The sequence below is a fragment of the Acipenser ruthenus genome, chromosome 36 (assembly GCF_902713425.1).
Source record: "Acipenser ruthenus chromosome 36, fAciRut3.2 maternal haplotype, whole genome shotgun sequence".
NCBI lineage: Eukaryota > Metazoa > Chordata > Actinopteri > Acipenseriformes > Acipenseridae > Acipenser > Acipenser ruthenus.
In genome coordinates, this window is record NC_081224.1 from 4309612 (window position 1) to 4325268 (window position 15657).

General features: G+C 43.9%; 1 protein-coding gene across 3 annotated transcripts in view; it reads right to left on the reverse strand.

The window, feature by feature from the left end:
- The window catches only part of LOC117402019 (E3 ubiquitin-protein ligase Rnf220-like), a 127189-nt gene that overhangs the window by 24740 nt on the left and 86792 nt on the right, over nt 1-15657 (reverse strand). For all 3 annotated transcript variants that reach the window (XM_059008344.1, XM_059008343.1, XM_059008342.1), the window contains one exon: nt 882-1005. In XM_059008344.1, the coding sequence (XP_058864327.1) occupies nt 882-1005 (124 nt within the window). The remainder of the gene's footprint in view (nt 1-881; nt 1006-15657) is intronic.

The following is a 15657-nucleotide window of genomic DNA, read 5'->3' on the forward strand; positions in this document are numbered from 1 at the left end:
CCCTACACTGTGCGGGTCTCTGAGCCGAAAACCTCCTACACTGCGGGTCTCTGAGCCACTAACCCCCTACACTGTGCGGGTCTCTGAGCCGAAAACCTCCTACACTGCGGGTCTCTGAGCCGCTAAACCCCTACACTGTGCGGGTCTCTGAGCCGCTAACCCCCTACACTGTGCAGGTCTCTGAGCCGAAAACCTCCTACACTGCGGGTCTCTGAGCCGCTAACACCCCCTACACTGTGCAGGTCTCTGAGCCGAAAACCTCCTACACTGCGGGTCTCACCTGGGGCTGAGCTGAGCCAGTCTCTTGAGCCGCTAACCCCCTACACTGTGCAGGTCTCTGAGCCGCTAACCCCCTACACTGTGCAGGTCTCTGAGCCGCTAACCCCCTACACTGTGCAGGTCTCTGAGCCGCTAACCCCCTACACTGTGCGGGTCTCTGAGCCGCTAACCCCCTACACTGTGCAGGTCTCTGAGCCGCTAACCCCCTACACTGTGCAGGTCTCTGAGCTGCTAACCCCCTACACTGCGGGTCTCTGAGCCACTAACCCCCTACACTGTGCGGGTCTCTGAGCCGAAAACCTCCTACACTGTGCAGGTCTCTGAGCTGCTAACCCCCTACACTGTGCAGTTCTCTGAGCCGCTAACCCCCTACACTGCGGGTCTCTGAGCCGAAAACCTCCTACACTGTGCAGGTCTCTGAGCTGCTAACCCCCTACACTGTGCAGTTCTCTGAGCCGAAAACCTCCTACACTGCGGGTCTCACCTGGGGCTGAGCTGAGCCAGTCTCTGAGCCACTAACCTCCTACACTGTGTGGGTCTCACCTGGGGCTGAGCTGAGCCAGTCTCTGAGCCACTAACCCCCTACACTGTGCGGGTCTCACCTGGAGCTGAGCTGAGCCAGTCTCTCGATCTCGCCGCGCAGATGATCCCGCAGGTCTGCTCTGGTGAGCTCCAGGTGACACAGCGGGCATCGCAGACTCAGCAGCGCCCCTTCGCTGCGCTTCTCTGTGAAAAGAATCAACATGATCATCACCAGTGCAGAAATATCTACTGGCTCTGTCTCTTATAACTTCATCCATAACCGTTATACACTCTTGTAATGAATCAGCACCTCATTGGTCTGAACGGAGAGGCTGTTTCAACCACAGGGGTCAGGATTCTTCCCATTGGCGCCACTGTAATGAACTGGCATCTCAGCCCATTCAATTGAATGGCGAGGGCTGGACATGAACCGCAAACCTCACGGTTCGAAGAGGAGTGACTTACGGTTCAACTAAAGAGCCAGCTCTGCACTCCACAGGCATCTTGTGATGATATCAGTATTATTACCTCAACAGCCACTAGGAAGAGATCCATTACAACACAATCACACTAAATTAAAGTACATTCAATGACAAACATTTCTGCTAGAAGTCTTTCTCAATGTCTTCAGTGTACATTCAATGACAAACATTTCTGCTAGAAGTCTTTCTCAATGTCTTCAGTGTACATTCAATGACAAACATTTCTGCTAGAAGTCTTTCTCAATGTCTTCAGTGTACATTCAATGACAAACATTTCTGCTAGAAGTCTTTCTCAGTGTCTTCAATGTTGTATTAGGGGAAATATGCCAAGCAATGAGTTGATTAGTTATGGACGAAGCTCCACTGCTGGAATGAAAAAGAAAATCATTTATTGAATTTAAGACATTGGGAAAGACTTCTAGTCAAAACGTTCGTTGTTCGTGAATTTATTTGGTATTTCTCTTAAAACTTCAACTGTGCTCAATGTTCCACTGCTTTGCTTCTATATCGGAACGGAAACAGCCCCAGCTGACAGGCCAGTTGGTTTGCATTCTCCATAGGTACGCTCTTCCAAGCTCATGAAGAGAGAGGCAGTCTCTGTCTGCCGTAGCCATGGTGTGGGGAAACAACATTACCCTACTCTGTGCGTAGACAGCAGAGATGCAACAATGAATCCGTTATTGATCATTCTATCAGCATCCACTGATCGATCTAACTGAACTGGTGTCCAATTTGGTGTCTCGCGCCTCACCTAGTACCGGAAAATCGTTCTGCATTAATGAGGAACTGTCAAATATAATACTGTACCCCAAAAAAATAAAGGTAGCAACACTTTTAAAAACAGAACATGAAGTAGAAATAGTGTCCAGGTACACCCTGTAATTCAAGGATTGTACTCATTTGAATTGTACTTCCTCCATTAATTAAACAAGGGTTTTACTGTACAATACCCCAGAGACATGTGTGTATTTAAGCAACATACCTGATTATAACCTTAGAAAAGAAAAATCACATGACTCTGTGTCGGACTGCAGTCAGACTTCCATTGATTTTAACTAAAAGAGACTTTCAAATCATGACAGGCGCCAGATTGTAGACAGATCACTCCATTAGTTTCAATAGGGATTTGATCGGGATCCCAAAATGATGCTGAATTATATAGAATGCTGCTTTGTAGAGGGGCAGTATATATCACAGAATACATATTATTGTCAGCACAGGCATGTCTTCAGTTGAATTGAAAGGTTTTTGTGCAGAGTCAGTCGACACATTTGTTCTTTTATTTTTTTGCTTCTGTTTTTTTTAATGATGAAAGTGATCGACTACCTCTCCTGATATTCTAATAGGAATCTCTAATAATTAGACAGGACTGTTCTTTCTCAATCATTGTACAGCAGTACCAAAAACAAACACTAAAACATTTTAGCGGAAGTTTTAAAGCTATGAGCTACCACCTCCACCCCCGGGCGTGTAATATCTGATGAATACATCCCCATGTCAGATACAAGTCTGCGGAGCAAAGCCTCCCTGCGGGATGAAATCGGGAATTTTACGCTGCCTGGGTGGGAAGGGTAATTGGAAAGACGTGAGAAACAATAAGATGGAACTGACTCTCCCCCCACCCCCCCCCACACACACACTATCCCTGAGTCTAAAGTCAAGCAGGTCTTTTATTTGTGCTATCTTTTTCAACTGTCCCTCCCTTTGCCCTCTGAAACACACAAGATGTGCCAAACGCTAGTAGGACAAATTAGCAGACTGGCTGTGCTGGAAGGGGGGTCTATTATTGCCGTGAAACAAGGGGAGGGCCACTCCTTGACCCGTGCTAATCTGCAACAGCTGACCTTTGCCGACACCCTCTTACCCCAGTGCTGTAATTCATCTGGGAGGATGAGAATGGAATACATTGACACACACTGTGGGACAAGCTGCTGAGCGAGGGGGTAAGGGGTCATCTACAAACTACAGCATTGAACGAACAGCGTACAATTGGAATGGGGATTCAAGTGGTCTTTGCTCTTTTCAATTCTTTTTTTGGTTTGTTATTGTTCTTCCTGTTAATTGACAACCTCCCCAAAGTAGAAAACTGCAGGTTTAATCATCCTCTTGAAAAGACTGTGAAATTTGATTGACTTTGTATTTAAATAGAATAAGAAAAGCACTTCCACCTGCACTACTGTCTATAGGGACCACTGAATTAAACAGCCCTTCATTTGAATGTGTGTACCCTTAAACAACATCATAGTGATCTCCAATGGCAATGCTGACACACAGTGGCACTGCAATGGCAATGGTTGTGAATTATACAAAGGGGCAATGGTAGCACAAGTATAGGGCAGCTACAGCACGCTAACTATACCCTTCCCAAATGATCTCAAATAGCAATGCAGACAGACATTGGTGATCCAATGGCAATGCAATGGTTCTGCATTCAGGGGCAATGGTAGCAGGCTGGAATAGGACGAGGCTGCCATTGGTAGAGAATGGAACCACACTGAGAATATTTCCACAATGATATATGAACCAACGCACAGTGCTGGTAATCCATTGCAGTACCATGGTACTATATCAGGACACTGTACACTACTGTGTAATATTTGTTTCCACACAAATCCATTCCGTGTCCATTGCTAGTGGTCTGCTAATGGTTGTGCTAAACTGTGGTTTCTGGAGGGTAATGCACTGGGATTGTAATCTCAATGGGATTTGGCAATATGAATTTCTGTAAGGTTCCCCCCCCCAAAAAAACTACATATATATACACATATATACACACACACACATATATATATATATATATATATATAGTGGTTTGCAGAAGTATTCACCCCCCTGCAAAGTTTTCATATTTTGTTGGCACCTGAGCGTGCTCCACGACGCTTTCAAATTAGACTTTACATGTAGAATCTACACAAACTACTCCACATTGATAAAGTTAAAAAATGCATATAGAATATAAATAAGTAAGATTTACAGAGAAAAACAGATTAATCTCAGTTGCATAAGTATTCAACCCCTTTGCTACTGCAGTCCTAAATCAGCTCAGGTGCAAATGATTTGTCTGAAAGGTCACAAAATTAGTGAAATGGTTTCAGCCAGCATGTACTCAAAGTGGTTTAACTTGTAGATAATTTTCCTCAGGTATATAAAGACTTTCAAGCTGCAACTCGCATAGTGATCCAACAAAGCAACCATGAAGACCAAGGAGCTTTCGAAACAAGTCAGGGATAAAGTGGTAGAGAGGCACAGAACAGGAGAAGGGTACAAGATCATTTCAAAGCTGCTGATTATCCCTCTCAGCATAGTGAAGTCCACCATTATGAAGTGGAAGATGCATCATACCACCCAGACACTACCCAGATCAGGTCGCCCTCCAAAACTGAGCAGCCGGGCAAGCAGGAAACTGGTTCAGGATGTCACTCTGAAGCCAACAATGACCTTGAGAGATCTGCAAAGTTATGTGTCAGAGCTGACCTGTATGAATGGGTGGCAAGAAAGAAGCCATTACTCAAAAAGCCTCATCTTAAAGCACGTATGGAGTTTGCGAAAAAGCACGTAGATGATACTGCAGACATGTGGAAAAAGGATTTGTGGTCAGACGAGACAAAAATTGAACTTTTCGGTCTAAATTCCAAGTGGTACATCTGGCGCAAGCCCAACACTGCACATCACCCAGTCAACACCATCCCAACTGTCAAGCATGGTGGTGGCAGCATCATGCTTCTCTTCAGCAGGGACTGGGAAGCTTGTCAGGATTGAGGGGAGAATGGATGGTGTAAAGTACAGGTGAATCCTTGAGGAAAACCTGTTTGAGTCAGCCAAGACACTGAAACTGGGGAGGAAATTCACATTTCAGCAGGACAATGACCCGAAGCACAAAGCCAAAGCCACACTGGAGTGGTTGAGCAAGAAGAGAATTAATGCTCTTGAGTGGCCCAGTCAAAGTCCTGACTTGAATCCAATCGAAAATTTATGGCGAGACTTGAAGATTGCAGTGCATTTGTGACAGAGAGCGAATTAATCTCCCTCCCGACCTGTGAGGGCGCTGTATAACAGCAACAACGTGCCCCATACCGGATGGTTTGGCAGTGAGTCGGAAGTCAGCCATCCAGGAAGGGGTGGAGTCACAATACTAGAAGTCATCGCCTTAATACAGTAGACGATGTGTCAGTCATGGATTGGAGGATACGTGATTGCACTCGCTACCGAAGGGGGCGTGACGGAGGGTATTTCAGGAGATGTGACGATGCAATCTGTTGCTTTTGTTATGGTTATGGAAAGACCTGTAAAGGACGAGTGAAACTGAAAGTAACAGTGAGTGTTTGTATTTGTGTTTGTTATTTTTGTAATTATTAGACGGCTAATCAAACCGAGAGCTGTCGTTGTTAAGCCAGCATCCAACCCGGATTACAAACACTGAACCAGTCACAGTTAACTGTGTATTCAGCACCAGCACGGGAGCACCGCCAAAGGACGCAGAGCCGTGCCTTACAGTGCCTTTGTGTAGTATTTTTATTTCAGGACTGAAACCCTGTAGTTGCCAGCATTATTATTTAACGGTGCCAAACCATGAAAACAATTAAAGAACTGTTGGGACCGTGAACACTGTTTGTTGTCATTGTTTGAGCACTGCATCACCACTACACCTGCGCACTGCAAGCCACTTTGCCACAGCATTCCAAAATGTTTTGGACATATGAATTGCTTTTCAAATTGTAAGTTCTTGGAAAAATGGTTCTATTATGTGAAGCAGACATGCCCATCTGTAAGGTTGCTATAGTGGTGGCAGATCCAGCAGCTTGCACTGAGATAAACAGGAGCTCTCTCGAACCAGAGGCACCATTCTCTACACTGTAGGGTTACTGTAGTGCAGCTTTATTATACTTTGCTGTACTTTTACTGTGAGAAACTTGTAGAATTTATTTATTTATTGCATTAAGATAGCACTTTTTATACAAAAGTATCGCAAAGCACTGTACAGTACAGTACATCGCAGAAAAAAGATCAAACCACAATACATTTGTATAGCGTGTCACACATGCAACTGCCACAGTCATTTAAATAACAGATTTAAATAACAGTATACACATAATACAAAAGCAGCAATTATAAAGTTACATTAACACCCACTAAGAAAGCCAATTTATAAAAGTGCATTTTCAGTCTTGACTTGAAAACTGTAATGGTCTCAGCTTCCCTGACAAACAAAGGCAGAGTATTCCATAATTTAGGATCTCTACAAGAAAAAGCCCTACCTCCCGTGTTGCTTTTGTTGACCCTAGGAATAACCAGCAGCCCTGCATCCTGTGATCTCAGAGTGCGGTTTGGAAGATACGGGGTCAGTAACTCCTGCAAATAACTAGGTGCTAAAGTTAACAGCAAAATATTAAAATCAATTCTATACTGCACAGGTTGCCAGTGTAAAGAGGCCAAAACAGGGGTAATATGTTCACTTTTCCTGGTTTTAGTCAGAATTCTAGCGACGGTATTCTGAACAAGTTGCAAGTGGGATACCACACGATTTTGGGACACCAGAAAAAAGTGCATTACAATAAAGAATTCTAGATGAAACAAAGGCATGCATTAGTCTCTCGGCATCAAATACAGAAATAATTGGTCTAAGTTTGGCTATATTTCTCAAATGGTAAAAAGATACTTTAGTAACTTCCCTAATATGAGTCTCAATGATAGATCAGGATCAAAACTCTTAATTTCTAGTTGTTTTTTTTATGAGAGACTGCAAAGGTCGAGCTCATGTAGTCCCACATTTCCTTTTAGTTGGTTCTGTGAGCCCACTACCATAACCTCTGTTTTACCTGAATTCAACATTAAAAAATTCTGTGACATCCAATGCTTGGTGTCTGTAAGGCAAATAGCTAATAACACCCAGGCAGAAGAAATTCCTGGCTTTAGGGACAAATATAGCTGGGTATCATCAGCATAGCAATGGAAGTTCACTCCGTGTCTGCGGATAATGTCACCTAACGGTAGCCTATATAATGAAAACAGCAAGGGACCTGGAATGGAGCACTGTGGAACACCACAGACAACTTCCAATAATGCTGATTTTACCTGCCCAATAGATACAAACTGAAGCCTATCAGAAAGATAAGGTCTGAACCAGGATAGGACAAGGCCAGACAGTCCCACTGTGCTTTCAAGATGATTCAGTGGGATGGAATGGTCTACAGTATCAATGGCAGCACCTGATGAAGAATGAAGAATTAATACTGATGGAAAGCCTGAATCAGAGTTTATCAGCAGATCATTCACTCTGACAAGGGCCGTCTCGGTGCTATGTGCAGCATGAAAACCAGACTGAAACTTCTCGAATATACCATTAAGAGTTAGAAATCTTGTAACTGAATTGCAACAACTCTCTCTAGAACCTTATCTAAGAATGGTAGTTTGGAGATTGGCCTATAGTTATTGAGGACTTTAGGGTCCAAATTGTGTTTCTTAAGCATAGGCTTTACCACAGCTACCTTAAGTGTTGAGAGAACTATACCGGAGGAAAGTGAACCATTTATAAAAAACATTTTAAACGTGGGTATTAATGACACATTTTAAATTTATACATTATACATTTGAAGCACCCAATTGTATTTTAGGCTCAGCTCACCGCTACCACCTGTACTGACTTGGGAGCGGCGAAGAAGAAAACACGCTGTCCTCTGAAACGTGTGCCGTCAGCCGACCGCTTCTTTTTACTCTGCAGGCCCACCATGCAGCCAGCCCAGAGCTGCAGTGTCGGAGGACAACGCAGCTCTGGGCAGCTAACAGGCAAGCCCGCAGGCGCCCGGCCAGACTACAGGGGTCGCTGGTGCGTGGTGAGCCGAGGACACCCTGGCCGACCTAAGCCCTTCCACCCCGGGCGGTGTTCGGCCAATTGTGCACCGCCCCCTGGGAACTCCCGTCCACGGTCAGCAGTGGAATAGCCTGGACTCGAACTGGCGACCTCCAGGCTATAGGGTGCATCCTGCACTCCACGCGGAGCGCCTTTACTGGATGCGCCACTCGGGAGCCCCAATAACACCAAGAACATCTTTTAATAGATTTGTAGGAATGTAGTAGCTCTCATATGTAGAATTAGCTCTGTCAGTTCTTTAAGGTAATGAAAGAAAAAGCCCCCATAGTAGCCTTAACAGGTGTAGTTGGTAAAATTCTGCCAGAGTCCTCCTTAATAGAGGGTGTCTGGAATCTCATTTCTGATGTCTAGTATTTTTTTAAAGAAATATAGGAAGTCATTATAGCTGTGAGAGGAGCCAATGTCAAGGGTAGGACTATCGGGGAGGATTCATTAATTTATCTAGGATAGCAAAATAAATCTAGGATTATTTTTATTTGTTTCAATTAAATTAGAATAATATGATGATCAAGCCAACGCCAGAGCCTTCCTATATTTAACCAGGTGGCCCTTCCATGCGATGTAATGAATGTCCAGTTTAGATTCCATCTCCATTCTAGTTTACGACCCTCATATTTCATCTTACGAGTTGTATCATTAAACCACGGTGAGCTTTTTTTAAAAGACACTCTGACTTTTGATTGGCGCTACAGTATCTGTAGGTATTAACCAGCTCATCTACTGATGAGGACTCAGAGAGTGGTAATGAGCTCAAGACATCAGAAAGCTTAACAGCAGTTGAAGAATTAATTGCATGGGATTTAAATGTACGGTCCACCTTCTTTGTAGATACTGGCAGATTCACCTCAAAAAGAATGGCAAGATGATCAGAAATAGTAAGATCTAGGGTTGTAACGTTCTTAACAGATAAACCACGAGAAATGACCAGATCTAAAGTATGGCCACGATGATGCGTAGAACATTTGACATGCAGGATATAATCTAAGGAATCCAGTAGCCTCAAAAATTAGAAGTAGAATCAATGTCAACATGAAGGTTCAAATAACTCAAGGGTTTATAATGTGTTATGGGTTTATAATGTTTTTTTTGTTCAAAGTCTTGACTGGGCAATTTCTCTTAACCCTTTGTGTTCACATAAACTGTTTGAAAAATGTCTAAAAGTGAATGTGCCTCGATGAACAATACGCCTCCAGACATCTTTTTTAGTAATTCATTTGAAGCCTGCGCATGAAGACTGTCCACATCTTTTTAATGCGTTTGCTCTTTTTCGTCTCTGCCTCTTTCTTGCTCTTTATTTCTCTCCCTCCTCCCTCAAAGCTCCATCTGGTGCTCAGAGCCCCCCCCCCCCATAGGAACAATAACCCCAGTGCTCAAAATAATGGGGGAATGAATAAACGGTTGTGATTACCATGACAAAGAGTCGAGTTGCCAGGGATTGTGCTTCTAAAGGCCACCATGGTTTAGTCAGAGGGGAATAAAGTCCAGCCTTCTTTTCACTTTCCCAGCAATGTGACAGACAGACAGAGGCTCAACATACAAAGGGTTAAACTATAAGAATCATCCATTTCAACGTAAACGCTCAATCAAAATTGTAATATAAAACTTTAAGAAAGTCAAGTAGACAAACGTTTAAGCTAGTGCCTTCACACTAGTACTCTAGTGTTTTTCTTCAGTGTGCTCTAGTGTGTGCTTCTTCAGTGTACTCTAGTGTGTGCTTCTTCAGTGTACTCTAGTGTGTGTTTCTTCAGTGTACTCTAGTGTGTGTTTCTTCAGTGTACTCTAGCGTGTGCTTCTTCAGTGTACTCTAGTGTGTGCTTCTTCAGTGTACTCTAGTGTGTGCTTCTTCAGTGTACTCTAGTGTGTGCTTCTTCAGTGTACTCTAGTGTGTGCTTCTTCAGTGTACTCTAGTGTGTGTTTCTTCAGTGTACTCTAGTGTGTGTTTCTTCAGTGTACTCTAGCGTGTGCTTCTTCAGTGTACTCTAGCGTGTGCTTCTTCAGTGTACTCTAGCGTGTGCTTCTTCTGTGTACTCTAGCGTGTGCTTCTTCAGTGTACTCTAGCGTGTGCTTCTTCAGTGTACTCTAGCGTGTGCTTCTTCAGTGTACTCTAGCGTGTGCTTCTTCAGTGTACTCTAGCGTGTGCTTCTTCAGTGTACTCTAGCGTGTGCTTCTTCAGTGTACTCTAGTGTGTGTTTCTTCAGTGTACTCTAGCGTGTGCTTCTTCAGTGTACTCTAGTGTGTGCTTCTTCAGTGTACTCTAGTGTGTGCTTCTTCAGTGTACTCTAGTGTGTGTTTCTTCAGTGTACTCTAGTGTGTGTTTCTTCAGTGTACTCTAGTGTGTGCTTCTTCAGTGTACTCTAGCGTGTGCTTCTTCAGTGTACTCTAGTGTGTGTTTCTTCAGTGTACTCTAGTGTGTGCTTCTTCAGTGTACTCTAGTGTGTGCTTCTTCAGTGTACTCTAGTGTGTTTCTTCTTGCTCTTCAATGCAAATGAGGACAAAAGAGAAATAAGGCGGAGACTCTGACTCTGAGACTCAAACACACACTCAAACACACACACACACTCAAACCCTCAAACGCACTCACACTCAAACCCTCAAGCGCACACACACTCAAACACACACACTCAAACACACACAGTCAAACCCTCAAACACACACACTCAAACACACACACTCAAACACACACTCATACACACACTCAAACCCTCAAACACACACACACTCAAACCCTCAAACACACACACAAACCCTCAAACGCTCACACACACTCAAACACACACACACACTCACTCAATCACTCCAACATTCAATCGCACACACTCAAACACACACACACACACTCAAACCCTCAAACACACACACACAATCACTCAAACACACACACACAATCACTCAAACACACACACTCAAGCACACACACAATCAATCACTTAAACACTTTTAATGTGCAAAAATACTGTGGTAAACTTAATAAGGGTTCCACAATAGTAACATTGCTGCCACTTAAACTCATTTATCATTTCTCTTGTTGAGTTCAGATTTATGCAAAAAATGTTTATCCTTCTGTGCACACTGCTTTATCAGAATACAAAGCAGACCTTGCTGGCATGCCACCCTCTTACACTTGCAGCACTAGGAGGTAATAAACCAAAGCGGCTGACTTGCGGAAGGATATGTGTCATTTTAAATCAACCCCTAACTCAATGCAAAGCTATTACCAGTGGGACTAATCAAGTACTGCTTCAATTTAGTTTTTAAGCAAAAAAAACTAAACAAAACATAATTGCAATTATCTTCATATGCCAGTTTTAATTGAAACTCAGCTCCCCTAATCTTCTGATCTGTAACCAGCAAAAAACCAGTAAAACTTGTAAAAGCCTTCCATTGCTACAGAAACTCTCTCTCTCTCTCTCTCTCTCTCTCTCTCTCTCTCTCTCTCTCTCTCTCTCTCTATGCCTCTCCCTTTCCTCTGTTTCAGATGCATGGCATACAGGTGACAGCAGTAAACCACAACTACTACTAGTCTCTCTTTATGATCCCCACAAGCCCCCTGATTTACGAGCGCACAGCTCAGAAGACTGGTAAATAATTTAAGTACTTGGGGGGGGAATTGGAGGGTACCTTCTTTTTCTTTTAAATCTTTTATTTTTTTAACATCCTGTTGTTCCACTTACTACTGCACACCCCCCCCCAAAGAAAAAAAAGAGCAGCTCTCCTTAACCTTCTTGCAGGTGGCTAAACAATACCCCCCCCCCCCCCCCCCCCCCCCCCCGCAGTGCTCAGCTCATCACTCTAATTTCCATGAGAAGAGAGGGAAGTGCTTGAAGGGAGATATCACAGCGATCTCAATGGACGTGTGAAAGTGGAAATGATAGCACTTGGGTGGGCTGTAGAGCGAGCCAAGGAAAGAAAAAAAGAGCAGTCTGTTGAAAAGAAGGACAGAGTACAGAGAGAAAGGGGGTGGCTCTTTTTATTAAACTGACTTCAAGGTCCGTACGACGATGATAAAAAGGCTCTTTGTAGAAGCGATTGTCTACCTTTTAATTTAGTTTCTCTTCATGTTATTAGTATTGTAGTATTTAGGTCTATTCAGTTGACCTAAACGCTGGTCAAGATTTTACTTTAGGGCCCTCCATGCTATTATCTTTATGTGTTAAGCTAAATTTGTACAGTATGGCTCCCCTGTGCTGCCCCCAACTGTGCTGCACCCTGCTCCCCTGTGCTGCACCCTGCTCCCCTGTGCTGTCCCCTGCGCTGTCCCTTGCTCCCCTGTGCTGTACCCAGCTCCCCTGTGCTGCACCCAGCTCCCCTGTTTTGCACCCTGCTCCCCTGTGCTGCACCCTGCTCCTCTGTGCTGTCCCCTGCTCCCCTGTGCTGCACCCTGCTCCCGTGCTGTACCCTGCTGCCCTGTGCTGTACCCTGCTGCCCTGTGCTGTACCCTGCTCCCCTGTGCTATACCCTGCTCCCCCTGTAATAGGGTATACACAATGTTCTTTCTCTTAAAGACTCCCAGGCCATGTTGTTTTACAGAACTTACTGGCGCACAGAGCATGGCTTCAGTGACCGGCAGTGTTTAGGTACGGCGCTGTTTACATCAATAGGGTAGAACCCCTTTCTTCGTAGGTGTTAATTTGCACCAGGGGATTATTTAAAAGGAATACACTACTCTTCCTTCCTTCCTTTCTTTCTTTCACTCTCCCTTTCTATACCTCCTCGCCCCCCTCTCTTAATCCTGTTAATCAGGAAGTTGGTCTTTAGGAATGATAATAAGAGGGAGAATAAGAAGAGCAAGCGGTGGAAATAATCTGGAAATGGGAACTAAACCCGGCTCCACCCGTAGCAGCCAAGGTCAGGGGGTTTGAAAACTTGAGAATCAGAACTCCCCACAGTAAAAGTGCAGCAAAGGGAAATAAAGCACAGTGAAAGCATGGTAAAGCATAGGGAAGGATTGTAAAGCACAGAGAGGTGTGGTAAAGCATAGGCAAGCATTGTAAAGCACAGAGAGGTATGGTAAAGCATAGGGAAGTATTGTAAAGCACAGAGAGGTGTGGTAAAGCATAGGCAAGCATTGTAAAGCACAGCGAGGTGTGGTAAAGCATAGGGAAGTATTGTAAAGCACAGAGAGGTGTGGTAAAGCATAGGCAAGCATTGTAAAGCACAGAGAGGTCTGGTAAAGCATAGGCAAGCATTGTAAAGCACAGAGAGGTCTGGTAAAGCATAGGCAAGCATTGTAAAGCACAGAGAGGTGTGGTAAAGCATAGGCAAGCATTGTAAAGCACAGAGAGGTGTGCTAAAGCATAGGCAAGCATTGTAAAGCACAGAGAGGTGTGGTAAAGCATAGGGAAGGATTGTAAAGCACAGAGGGGTCTGGTAAAGCACAGGCAAGCATTGTAAAATACAGAGAGGTATGGTAGAGCATAGGGAAGCATTGTAAAGCACAGAGAGGCACAGTAAAGCATAGGGAAGCATTGTAAAGCACAGAGAGGTGTGGTAAAGCATAGGCAAGCATTGTAAAGCACAGAGAGGTGTGGTAAAGCATAGGCAAGCATTGTAAAGCACAGAGAGGTGTGGTAAAGCATAGGGAAGGATTGTAAAGCACAGAGAGGTATGGTAAAGCATAGGCAAGCCTTGTAAAATACAGAGAGGTATGGTAAAGCACAGGCAAGCATTGTAAAATACAGAGAGGTATGGTAGAGCATAGGGAAGCATTGTAAAGCACAGAGAGGCACAGTAAAGCATAGGGAAGCATTGTAAAGCACAGAGAGGTGTGGTAAAGCATAGGGAAGCATTGTAAAGCACAGAGAGGTATGGTAAAGCATAGGCAAGCATTGTAAAGCACAGAGAGGTCTGGTAAAGCATAGGGAAGCATTGTAAAACACAGAGAGGTATGGTAAAGCATAGAGAAGCATTGTAAAGCATAGAGAAGCATTGTAAAGCACAGAGGTATGGTAAAGCATAGGGAAGCATTGTAAAGCACAGAGATATGGTACAGCATAGGGAAGCATTGTAAAGCACAGAGAGGTATGGTAAAGCATAGAGAAGCATTGTAAAGCATAGAGAGGTATGGTGAAGCATTGTAAAGCACAGAGAGGTATGGTAAAGCATAGGGAAGCATTGTAAAGCACAGAGGTATGATAAAGCATAGGGAAGCATTGTAAAGCACAGAGAGGTATGGTAGAGCATAGGGAAGCATTGTAAAGCACAGAGAGGCACAGTAAAGCATAGGGAAGCATTGTAAAGCACAGAGAGGTGTGGTAAAGCATAGGCAAGCATTGTAAAGCACAGAGAGGTCTGGTAAAGCATAGGGAAGCATTGTAAAGCACAGAGAGGTCTGGTAAAGCATAGGCAAGCATTGTAAAGCACAGAGAGGTCTGGTAAAGCATAGGCAAGCATTGTAAAGCACAGAGAGGTGTGGTAAAGCATAGGCAAGCATTGTAAAGCACAGAGAGGTGTGCTAAAGCATAGGCAAGCATTGTAAAGCACAGAGAGGTGTGGTAAAGCATAGGGAAGGATTGTAAAGCACAGAGGGGTCTGGTAAAGCACAGGCAAGCATTGTAAAATACAGAGAGGTATGGTAGAGCATAGGGAAGCATTGTAAAGCACAGAGAGGCACAGTAAAGCATAGGGAAGCATTGTAAAGCACAGAGAGGTGTGGTAAAGCATAGGCAAGCATTGTAAAGCACAGAGAGGTGTGGTAAAGCATAGGCAAGCATTGTAAAGCACAGAGAGGTGTGGTAAAGCATAGGGAAGGATTGTAAAGCACAGAGAGGTATGGTAAAGCATAGGCAAGCCTTGTAAAATACAGAGAGGTATGGTAAAGCACAGGCAAGCATTGTAAAATACAGAGAGGTATGGTAGAGCATAGGGAAGCATTGTAAAGCACAGAGAGGCACAGTAAAGCATAGGGAAGCATTGTAAAGCACAGAGAGGTGTGGTAAAGCATAGGGAAGCATTGTAAAGCACAGAGAGGTATGGTAAAGCATAGGCAAGCATTGTAAAGCACAGAGAGGTCTGGTAAAGCATAGGGAAGCATTGTAAAACACAGAGAGGTATGGTAAAGCATAGAGAAGCATTGTAAAGCATAGAGAAGCATTGTAAAGCACAGAGGTATGGTAAAGCATAGGGAAGCATTGTAAAGCACAGAGATATGGTACAGCATAGGGAAGCATTGTAAAGCACAGAGAGGTATGGTAAAGCATAGAGAAGCATTGTAAAGCATAGAGAGGTATGGTGAAGCATTGTAAAGCACAGAGAGGTATGGTAAAGCATAGGGAAGCATTGTAAAGCACAGAGGTATGATAAAGCATAGGGAAGCATTGTAAAGCACAGAGAGGTATGGTAGAGCATAGGGAAGCATTGTAAAGCACAGAGAGGCACAGTAAAGCATAGGGAAGCATTGTAAAGCACAGAGAGGTGTGGTAAAGCATAGGGAAGCATTGTAAAGCACAGAGAGGCACGGTAAAGCATATTTAAAAAAGAACATGGCAAACTGGTAAATGCATTGTGTAA